Source organism: Micromys minutus (assembly GCF_963924665.1).
Source record: "Micromys minutus genome assembly, chromosome: 14".
Classification (NCBI taxonomy): Eukaryota; Metazoa; Chordata; class Mammalia; order Rodentia; family Muridae; genus Micromys; species Micromys minutus.
In genome coordinates, this window is record NC_137983.1 from 24,648,578 (window position 1) to 24,660,639 (window position 12,062).

The following is a 12,062-nucleotide window of genomic DNA, read 5'->3' on the forward strand; positions in this document are numbered from 1 at the left end:
AGAGTTGTGAGTTTTCTTCTAAGTACTGCTTTCATTGCATCCCATAAGTTTGGGTGTGTTGTGCTTTCATTTTCATTAAATTCTAAAAAATCTTTAATTCTTTCTTTATTTTTTTCTTGACCATGTTATCATTGAGTAGGGCATTTTTCAGCTTCCATATGTATGTGGGCTTTTTATTATCTTTGTTGTTATCCATGGTGATTTAATAGGATGCATGGGAGTCTTTCAATCTTTTCATATCTATTGAGGCCTGTTTTGTGACTGACTATATGGTCAATTTTGGACAAGGTGCCATGAGGTGCTGAGAAGAAGGTAATATTCTCTTTTTTTTAGGATGAAATGTTCTGTAGATGTCTGTTAATTTCATTTGGTTCATAACCTCTGCTAGTTTCGCTGTGTCTCTGTTTAGTTTCTGCTTCCATGATCTGTCCATTGATGAGAGTGGGATGTTGAAGTCTCCCACTATTATTGTGTGTGGTGCAATATATACGTCGAGCTTCAGTAGGGTTCCTGTTATGAATGTGGGCGCCCTTTTATTTGGAGCATAGATGTTCAGGATTGAGAGTTCTCCTGATAAATTTTTCTTGTGATGAGTAAAGTGTCCTTTCTTATCTTTTTTTTTTTTTTTTTTTTTTTTTTTTTTTTTTTTTTTTTTGGTAACTTTTGGTTGAAAATCTATTTTATTCGATATTAGAATGACTACTCCAGCTTATTTCTTGGGCTCATTTGCTTAGAAGGTTTTTTTCCCAGCCTTTTGCTCTGGGGTAGTGTCTGTCTTTGTCTCTGAGATGAGTTTCCTGTATGTAAAAAAATTCTGGATCCTGTTTACATATCCAATCTGATAGTCTATGTCTTTTTATTGGGGAATTGAGTCCATTGACGCAAAGAGATATAAAGGAATAGTGATTGTTGTTTCCTGTTATTTTTGTTGTTAGAAGTAGAATTATGTTTGTGTGGTTTTTTCCTTTTAGTTTTCTTTCATGATTATTTTTTTGCTTTTCCTAGGGTGTAGTTTCCCTCCTTGTGTTGGAGTTTTTTATCTATTATCCTTTGTAGGGCTGAATTTGTGGAAAGATATTGTGTAAATTTGCTTTTGTCCTGGAATATCTTGGTCTCTCCATCTATGGTAATTGTGAGTTTTTCTGAATATAGTAACCTGGGCTGGCATTTGTGTTCTCTTAGGGTCTGTATGACATCTGTCCAGGATCTTCTAGCTTTTACAGTCTCTGTTGAGAAGTCTGGTGTGATTCTGATTGATCTGCCTTTATGTGTTACTTGTCCTTTTTCTCTTGCTCCTTTTAGTATTCTTTGTTTTGAACATTTGGTGTTTTGACTATTATGTGTCAGGAAGAATTTCTTTTCTGGTCCAAACTATTTGGAGTTTTGTCGGCTTCTTGTATGTTCATGACCATCTTGTTCTTAAGGGTAGGGAAATTTTCCTCTATAATTTTGTTGAAGATATTTACTGTGCCTCTTAGTTGGGAGTCTTCGCCCTTTTCTACACCTATTATTTTTAGGTTTGGTCTTTGTGTCCTGGGTCTCCTTGGACATTTTGGATTAGGAGCTTTTTGATTTTTTTCATCTTCTCTGACTGTTTTGTCTATGTTTTCTATGTTGTCTTCTGCCTCTGAAATTTTCTCTTCCATCTCTTGTAGTCTACTGGTGATGCTTGCTTCTATGACTCCTGTTTTTTTTCTTAGGTTTTCTATCTTCAGGGTTGTCTTTTTTTGTGTTTTCTTTATTGTTTCTGTTTCCATTTTCAATTCATTCACCTGTTTGATTTTGTTTCTTTGTCGTTCTTTGAGTGATTTCTCCTATAATTGTTTATGGTAGTTGTTCATGTGCTTCTCAAAGATCTCCATCATAATCATGAGGTATGATTTTAAGTCTAAATCTTGTTTTTCTGGTGTGTTGGCAAATCCAGTTCTTACTGTGGTGGGAGAACTGGGTTCTAATGTTGCCAGGTTTTCTTGGTTTCCATTGCTTGGGTTCTTGTCCTTTTCTATTGCCATCTTATTGTCTGTGATTATAGGTGATCTTGTTGTCTCTAACTGGTGCTTGTCTCTCCTGTGGGTCTGAGGGTCTGAGGGTCCATGGCCTGAGGAGGGAGATTGCTCCTGGGTGTTTGGCTCTTTGCAGGCAGACAGTGAGTTCTAATGGCAGGGACTCTGTTCTGTCTCTGTGGGCTTGGGTGTGAGAGCTTTTGTGAGGCTGTTCTGGGAGCTCAGCTGTCTGCCTGCAGGTTGTGATGGGGGAGAACCAGCTCTCTCTTTGGGCCAGTATGGACCATTTTTCAGAGAGCACCAAGTTCCCTGTCCTCCGAGAATTCCTGTCGTTTCCCCCCTGAATAGCCGGTGGACTTGTGTGTTAGGCTGTCTGTGGGCTCTGGTGGAAGAACACTTGTGAGGCTGTTCTGGGAGCTCAACCTTCTGTGGGCAGATCCTGAGTCCTGATGGCGGAGACCTGGCCCCCTCTCTGGACCTGAAAGACACATATTATACTTTTAATTGTTGATACTGTGTTTGATTCTTTTCCTTGCTAGACTCTAAAATGTTTAATGAAGTGAAACATCTGGTCTTAAGTCTCAAATATCAAATTAGTGCTTGTTAGATACACAATAAATATTCAATATATGCCTATAATAAAGATGCATGAATATCACATACCAATATTACATATTTATATGTTCACAGGTCAGTTTCTCAATGTGTGTGTGTGTGTGTGTGTGTGTGTGTGTGTGTGTGTGTGTGTGTATAGAGAGAGGTTTCATAAATATTTTATACTTGAGTAAGATTTATAAATGGTTAGGTTTTGTATTTGTAAACCTGTACATGTTTCTATTGAATTCTCGTCTGTTGTTTAAAATACAGCACATCAAAGCCTGGTGTGGTAATGCAGGCCTTTAATCACAGTACTCAGGGGGCGGAGGCAGGTGGATCTGTGTGCCAGTGTGTTCTCCAAAGCAAGTTTCAGGCTGGCCAGGGCTTCATAGTGAAACTCTACCTCAAAACTAAAATTAAGTACAAATAAATTAAAAAGCAGCACATTAGACACTGGCCTGGCTCAGACTGTTACGTTTCTTGTCTCCTGACTGCCTTCTATTCCTCTTATTCAAGGTAAGGAATCAGCAGCCATGAAAACTGATCTCTTGAGGGCCAGGAACATGAAAAGGTACATTAACCAGCTGACTGTGGCAAAGAAGCAGTGTGAGAAGAGAATCCGAATCCTGGGAGGTCCTGCCTATGACCAGCAAGAGGATGGGGTCTCTGATGAAGGGGAAGGGCCTCAGAGCCAAAAGGTAGACAGACCCTGTAGCTTCTTATTTGGACATACCAGTTTATTATTTATACAGTGTGAGCACATGCATTTTCCTGTACCACTCTAGCATTTGAGACATGTCCCATTGCTACAGGCTCATGCTGTGGGTTTCATGAGTAAAAAGCCATGTGACTGGGTGTGCTTGAACTGTGTAAATGGTAGTGGATGATAGGTGGGTGCACGTGTATATGTGTGCACGTGCCTGTTTTACCCCTTCTCTCTACTCACCCCACTTCAAGAGAAATGTTCTGTTTATAGGGCCTCTATCAAAGTCACCCATTATCAACCAGGTCAAAATTACCTCCTAGGAAGTAGAGACCATTTCACTTAGCTATGAGCAGTCTTCCCGATTTTTAAATAATGAAGTAGCAGATTTAGTATCTTGCCAAAGCCATGCAGGTAGGATGTGGCAGAACTAGATAGGTCTCGAGTGTGCTTGACTTACAGACTTCAGTGCTCCCTGACATAACATGGCAGTGCCCGCCTTTATGGCATCTTGTACCACCTGCTGCAGAGATTGAAGCCTGCCAGAGCACAGGGATACTTTCTAGCTCCATCTTAGCAGCTGTTCTAAGTGCAAAGATGATGCTTGTCTTCTAAGGCCTGGAACAAGTTTGGATGGAGGAAACACTGTTGCAATGTGTCCCAAGGAGCTTGAGGTGCAGTGCTTCACAGCAAATGCCAAATCCTTCTTTTGTCAGATATTGACCACAAAGAAAACATTACTATGGTTTATTCCTGGCAGCAACCTCTAACTTCTCCTTCCTCTGACGCTCAGTGTCCCTAACCATCTGTCTAGTCAGGTTCATACCTGTTCATCCCCTACCTCCCTTTTCTAGGAAAAGCTTTTACCTTTCTCTCTGTTCCAGACTTAGGGAGGTTGGTGTCACAGAGTTTTATAGCATCTTACACAAGTGGCCCTACTGCAGCTCACAGAACCCCTGTTTGAAAGCAGGATGCCCACAGTATAGTCTGTGTGACTGTCAACAGGTCTGATTGTTCTGTTTTATCATGTAAAGTCAAAGCTTTAGGTGAGTGTTGGAGAGGATACACTTGGCAGGTGAATTTTGCCTTCCGCCCTCAGTTTTTGTCCTCTTGATTTATACCAACATTTATCACGGAGAAGGAGTTCATCTGTGTCCTTTTGGTATCTCAGGTCACTCACCAAGAGACACCCATTGGTGGGTCACCGTGTCTCTGTTATTGGACTAGAATAAGGAATAGGATAAAATTCCTATTTGCAAAGAATCCCATTTTATTATAAAATAAAAATGTAAGCAACTTGGTAGAGATACAACATGTGTCTCTAGAGAGGAACCTGATGGCTCTCTAGTGTTACGGGTTATAGTGCAGCAAAATCATGGGAATGTGATTTCTGTGCAGGATGTCTTATGGTGACTACAAGGAGACAGTCCAAAGCGTGCCACATTTTAAATTCTTTCTTTCTAAATGGAGAAAGGGAAAGATATTTCCAGGGGAGTCACTCAAAACAGCAGTGTGCTTTTTCTCTCCAGCATACACTAGGTAACTACCAAAAAGAATTATATTATTGAATGATAGAGTTATTCTCCCTGAATCTAAAAGAATTAAAACAGACAGTTTCATCTGACCACAATAGAATTAAAATTAGAAATGAATAATAGAAAAATATCTAGAAAAATTTCAGATGTTTGGAAATAGAAGTAACATATCTAAGGCTTTAGTCAAAAAGGAAACCATAAAGAAAATTGATTACTGTTAAGTACACTGAGAACACAGTGTGTTAGTATCTGTGGAACTGCTGAGCCAACTCTTAGGACAGATACACACCATCATATCTGCATTCGTAAGGTTCAGAGTCAGTGGTGCTCCCCACAAAGCACGTGCTCCACCACTGAGCACCAGTTCTAACAGAACTCCTAACACATGGCTAATGTTTTCGTTCTTACTTACTTACCTAGAAAGCAACCTCTGAAGCTTAGTTTAACACATTAACACAATATCTTTTTATATACTGATATCTGTTTTCTCAAAAACTCCTGATTCAATCTCCTGCTCAGTTTTTGTTTCTTGCTGTGATTTGTGTGTGATGGCTGTTGTGAATCTCCATGAAGGAGGGGCAGCCTCTTTATTCTGCAGATCCAAAGCAACTGAGGCCTAGTGATAGAGTAGCTCACCAGATTGAAAGGTTTTCTTGCCATGTGAAAACAAAGAGATCTTTGTCTTGTTCTGATCAAGGATCTGGCCCCACTCCTTTTCCCCCTCTCAGCACACACAAATGATCTCCACTGGAAAGACTAAAGAGGTCAGAAAAAATAAAGGGGGTAGAGAACATTAAACTATATGAAGCTTACACATCAGTGCCAACAGTACCTGTTTCCTCAGGCTTGCACTTCAGTTCATTTCATCCAAGGATGAACCAAAGTGAACACTACTGACTGTAGTATAGGACTCTGACTGAGTAAAGAAAAAGTGGTTCTGTGGTTCCTTCTGTTGTTGGGATAGGTGTTGACTTGTCTTCTGCAGCTGAAGTTGTTATGAATTCCTTTCTTGGAGAATGTAGAGTTGGGATTTTTATCTCACCTTGCTTCCCTGGTAGGCTTTACACATAGAAAAAACAGGTGTTAGTCTATCCCAGAATTACTGAACTACCTCAGTTCAAATGGTCTGCAATATCTGTGCTGACTAACTTCTTTTATGGGAAACTGGTTCAAATTTTCATTTTGAAAATTCAGTAAATAATTTTATTTCATTAGCTTCCAGAAATTGCTTTTAAAAATATCCTCCTTTCTGCCTACATTCCAGACAAAACAAGGGCTGGTCGAAAAAGAGTTGAATGTGTATTGACTTTTTGCATGTGATTTTTAGAAATTTGTTAGTGGTGATATTTTAGAATATTTGCAAATTGCCATCATGCTAATTTTTAAGAACTTCAAGATAAAAGTTCTAATTGTGTTTTCATTCCACCTATTAAGCTTTGTGTTTATACTGATTTAGACTTAGGGTATGGTGTTAAATGCCTTCCAAGTAAGGTCTCCTAAGTGGCTCCTCAGCCAATGAGGGTCATTGCTTCCTCTTATTACAGCATCACAGCCATTCCTGTTCATGGCTGCCCCGCTGTGTCTCAGTCGGCAGTGTCTGATTTGGCAATGTATATAGTGGGATTTTAGGAGCAAATTAAAACATAATAAAACAAAAATTACATACGATTCATCTGTGACTGTGGTACTATAAACAAAGAATTGGGATATAAATCTATTTATGGTTTTCCTCAGCTATATAAAATGTGATAGGGAGCATAAATGATAAACCATTAAGACTCTAGACCTTTGGTCTTTTATACACTTCTCTTCAGTTGTTTATCAGTAACTATTGCTTTTAACAGGATAGATCATCATATTAGGACAAGGATTGTTATCTGTATCCTGATCGCAAGTAGATGTCAAATAAATCTTTGTTGAATGACTAGATGTTTAAGATTGCTTAATAATGTTTAATTATTTTTAGTATATGCATTTGAATATTCAATAATCTGCAACTATAAATTATGAACATGATAGATATTTCATCTTATGAGGTATATTACATTACATTGTGTATGACCTGAAATTGCACTTCTCCCTGAATGTAGAAGTTAGTTTATGTAAATTAAAAGCAGACTGGTATTTGAAATTATACTTTTAGAAAATCTTTCTGTCTTCTGATCTCTATTGCTATGAAGAGACACCATGACCATGGCAGCTTTTATAAGGAAACATTTAATTGGGGCTGGCTTACTGTTCAGTGGTTTAGTCCAATATCTTCATTGAAGTACACAGGCAGACATGGTGCTGGAGAGCTAGCGAAGAGCTCTACATCCAGGTTGGCAGGCAACAGAAAGAGAGTGATACTAGGCCTGGATCGAGCATTTGAGAACTCAGTGACACACTTATTTCAACAACGCCACACCTCCTAAGAGTACCTATGGGCTCCATTATCTCCCTGACTACCGCACACTCTTATATTCTTTTAATAGATTCTTCAGTTTGAAGATATTATGACCAATCCTTTCTACCGAGAGCGCTTTGGAACATACATGGAACGGATGGACAGGCGGGCTCTGGTTGGCTTTTGGGAGTCTGTGGAACACCTGAAGAATGCTAACAAGGTAGTGTACTTGTGCTTTAAGGAATATTAATAATCAGCTAATAGAAGCTTGCATGCTAGGCAGTGTACTGCCTTCTCCATGACGCCTTAGGATAAGTATATAGGAAAGAAGCATCTTACATTGTAATATTATAACATCTCAGCCCATTATGGCAAATGAAATTGGACTGTATTTTTATAGAAGATGCTTTCGACTGAACAGTCAAGGAGAAATATTTACAAATGTACCAGAAGACTGGATTTTATTATTTTACTGAACTAATAAAATATGAACCCATCTAGGTTTCTTTAAAAGATTGTCATCATCACTGTCACCTCAGCCTCGTCAACCTGCTCTGTCATCTTGTGTGTTTCAGTGCCATCTGTAATCTTTATGCTTTTTATCCTTCTATTTGTGACATATGTGTTCTACTGAAGGGTTTTTCTTTATTTCATGTAAAATATGACTGAATAAAGGACCATTAAGATTTACGGCCTCCAATGCCTCTTACAGCAAAGAACCCAGTAGATTATGCAGTGCAGTTTAAGTTCTCAGTGCATGCTTTAGAATTAAAGACTGTCTGTACATGCTTTGTACAGGTAAATATGACTAACTCACATTTATAACACATATATAATATTCACATATAGCATTTGAGTGATTCACTAACATATGTGCAAAGAGTATTTAATTTCATTTGCATATGAATGATGCTAGAATAGAAAACCAAATTAAGTACCTGATATAGCTATTGGCTTCTTTCCATGGTGAGAATTTCTTTTCCTGTTAGTAAGGTGAGTACTTCACATTATTATGTCAGATAAAAGTCAGTAGGAGTTTATAAGTCATATCTCTGTGAAGCTGAGGGATCTGTTGTATAAGAAGAGCCAGTCTTATTCTTAACTTACTTTCTTTATTAGGATACAAATATTTCTGGCAGAAGACCCCAGACTCAAATAGTATGCAAAAGCAAAGAGAATTTATTCTGCAGAAACTACCAGCATGCAGGAGCAATGACCAGAGGGGCTTGTAGGCCCCTTTTATGCAGAGCTAGGGGAATCTTCTGGTAAGGTAGTTCCATTATAATCAGTGAGACCTTAAAAAGTGTTGGAAACCTGGACAGTTCTGGCCTTGTTATCTCCTCCATCAAGGTGTCCAGGAGGTGACCCTCCCTAAGTCAGGAGGGTCACCTGGCTGAAGGCTTCTTGTCAGAGGCTCCTTCTGTGGAGCCAAGTGTACTTCCCAGGGAATTGGGCATTTTTATTTTCAAGGTTTTGGGACCTCTCATTCTATAGCACTGTGCAATTATTAACTACTCGGTATAAGTATCCATTTGAAAGAAGTGGTAGTTTTATTTCCAGGTCTGCTATTTCCCTGGACCCTGAATATGAATATAGAAGGCTGAACCTGGGTTTACAGTTCCAGGGGACATATGGACACTGTTCTTCTGGTTTTAATGTGCAGGGAATGCAGTGTGAAATCATTCTCCCATAGACTATGTTTCTTACCTTTTACTCTTGTCACCTTCCTGTCTTTTCAGAATGAAATTCCACAATTAGTGAGTGAAATGTATCAGAATTTCTTTGTGGAAAGCAAGGACATTTCTGTGGAAAAGTCACTTTACAAGGAAATCCAGCAGTGTCTCGTGGGAAACAAAGGTATCGAGGTGTTCAGTAAAATCCAAGGAGATGTGTACGAGGTGCTGAGGGACAGGTATTACCCCTCCTTCATTGTCAGCGACCTGTATGAGAAGCTCATACATGACGAGGAGGAGAAGCCTGACACCCAGCTGGCCTCGGAGAAGGATGAGCTGGTGAGTTGGTTTCCCTTCACGTCCACTTTTCTGCCTCGGTTACTTTGCTTGTTGTAATGACCAAATGCCTGACAGTAGGTTAAGGGAAGAAAGCTTTGAAATGTAGGGAAAATGTCTCTGTGTGATAGAATTTGGTTTAGTTCCTATGAGCAAAGGGAGAGAGTCACCCCCCAGCAGCAGCAGCTGACCCCAGCAATGTACCCACCTGGCCGCACACAGTGTGCCTAGAAGAAGTATGATTGACTGTCACATCCTCACTCGTGTGCCATTGCTAACTGAGTGAGGACAAGGAGTCAGATTCTGTCATGGTGTAGATAGCTACTTGTAATAAGGAAGAGTGTCCTGAAAAGAAAAACAGCTTGTTTTTCTGGAATTAACAATACTTTCATTTTTTCCCCTGAAACAATTTAATTTGCTCTTTGCTGCAATTAATTAAAAATCATAAAAACCAATGTGGGGGAAAGTTAAGGAGAAAAGACCAGAAGAGAAGTCCCAAGCAGGTCCCTGCCATATCCACACATGGAAACTGACTAATCTGTTGACAGATAGCCAAGGCTTCCCCAAATTACATTGCAAAGGCTAGTTACCTGTAAACTGTCTGCTGGTTTGCATGATGCATTTTCAGGAGCAGTGCTGAGCAAAGTGACACTGAAATCTTTTAGTAGTACAAATTCAAACATTTTCTAATTATTTTTTTATCATGTTTCTCCCTCCATCCCCCAACTTCTCCCAGATTCTTCCAACCTCTCCACATACAACTTTAATTTTATGATCTTGGTGTCTCTCTACACTGATCCCCCATCCCCCAAAACAACCAAAAACAAAAAAAAGCAAGAGAAACAAACATGCATGTGTGCCATACACACACACACACACACACACACACACACACATACACAAACACACACACAAATCAAAACAAACAGGCAGAAGACCAATAACACAAACATATGTGCAAAACAAAAGCAAAACAAAATTAAAAGTCCACAAAAATGGTATGAGTTTGTTGAATGTAGACATTTATTTTAAAGTACTGCATAGTGCTGTTGGAAGACTGGGAGGTGATGTCTGTTTTGTTTAGATGAGCAGAGAGGACATTCCAGTGCACGGGGTGACACTTCCCGTGCTTCCCTTGCCCACAGTTCCCTTGGTCTGACCATTTGGGAGTCGATCCATGGGGGCCCCTCCTCTGCTTTTCTTTTCATGCATCTCATCTCCTGTTACTTTGGTTCCAAATCATCTGAATCTTCTCCTTCCGAAGGTTCTTCTGCAGTGTTCTCTTCCCAGGGATCTAGGGACTGGGTTATACAATGGGTGACTAGTGACTTTTGGTTCTTCTAAGACATGCTGGCTTCCTGTTTCTCTTCCAGGGTTCAGGAGGTGAGGCTGGGGAGGAAGCTGTAGAAGGCACCAGTGGGGTCAATGATCCAGCCAGCTTTGCTGTAATCAAACTTCGAGAGCTAAGTGAGAAACTTGAATATAAAAGGCAAGCTCTAAGTTCTATTCAAAATGCACCAAAACCTGATAAAAAGGTAACTGTCTTGCTTTCAAGGTTGTCTCTGAAAGTGTCTTTGATAAATAGTAGTTTTCAGTTTGTGCTGAGAAATGTCAGCTTTCTTAGGAATTTTAAGCGGGAGCAAGTTCCATTGTTAATTTGTGCTTCAGTAACTTAGAGAACACCATGGAATAATGAAAACAAATGCTTTGCTAAAAGCAAACAGGATTGAGATCTGCAGCCGTTAGCTATTTTCCTCTTACTGCAATTCTGGTTCCCAATGATTTGATTCTTCCCTTTGCTAGGTAAGGAAAAGCCACTGTTGCTGTTTCTCTGCAGTACTCAATGACTGGAGAGATGGTTCGGCAGTGAATAGCATTTGTTGCTCTTACAGAAGACCTGGGTTCAGTTACTAGGACCCATAGAGTGGCTCACAACTATCTACAGCTCTAGTTCCAGATTTTGTGACACCTCCGTCTTTTTTCTGTAGACACCAGGCACACGCACAGTGCACAAACGCACATGCAGGCAAACGCTCATACATGTTATATAAAAAAATAGGTACTTAAAGAACTAACTTAAAAGGGCAGTATAAGCAAATTGGGGGCTAGTGGAATGACCTCATGGGAAAGAATACTTGTTGCTGATGCAGAGGATCAGGTTTGGTTCCCAGAACTCTCATGGCAGCTATTACCTCAGGCATGGAGGATTTGATGCCCTCTCTGATGTTTGTGGGCACTGTATACATGTGGTACACAGATGTGTGTGCAGGCAAAACACTCACATACATCAAAATAAATGTCTGTTTCTTTCTTTTTTTTTTTTTTTAATGTAGACATTGGGGCAAGAGAGGCCCTGTAGGGTAAAGTACTTGCTATACAAGTGTGAGAGCCTGAGTTTGGATTCTCGGCACCTATATAAAAAAGCCAGGCACGCTGTGACCTGCCTGTAGGAGGCAGGAGCAGCCACGGGTATGTTCTGTAAGAGACCTGTTCCCCAAATGGACGGCTGATGCTGACCTGTTACACACACACACACACACACACACACACACACACACACACTTTTTTAAAGAGCAGTTTACAAATTTGTACTGGTTTTTTGCCTTTTTTTAATGTACCCCTGGCGTTCAAAATGTTTTTAAAATATAGGTGTGATTTGTTCTACATGGGTGTCCTCTTCCCTGAATGTGTTGATGCGTTGATAAAAGCTGCTTTGAGTAAAACAATTTGAAGGACTCACGTTGGATTTTCATTTTTGATGATATGTTAATACTTTTCTCATGAATATTTAAATAATTTTATAGTAGGAGAATATTTCGGAAATAATAT

The 12,062-nt window shown here is 39.7% G+C and overlaps 1 protein-coding gene across 1 annotated transcript in view; it reads left to right on the forward strand.

The window, feature by feature from the left end:
* Nucleotides 1-12,062, forward strand: part of SNX25 (sorting nexin 25) — a 100,393-nt gene that overhangs the window by 70,160 nt on the left and 18,171 nt on the right. Inside the window, exons 7-10 of the mRNA XM_080928367.1 lie at nucleotides 3,117-3,298; nucleotides 7,313-7,444; nucleotides 8,964-9,236; nucleotides 10,607-10,768. Of these exons, the coding sequence (XP_080784493.1) occupies nucleotides 3,117-3,298; nucleotides 7,313-7,444; nucleotides 8,964-9,236; nucleotides 10,607-10,768 (749 nt within the window). The remainder of the gene's footprint in view (nucleotides 1-3,116; nucleotides 3,299-7,312; nucleotides 7,445-8,963; nucleotides 9,237-10,606; nucleotides 10,769-12,062) is intronic.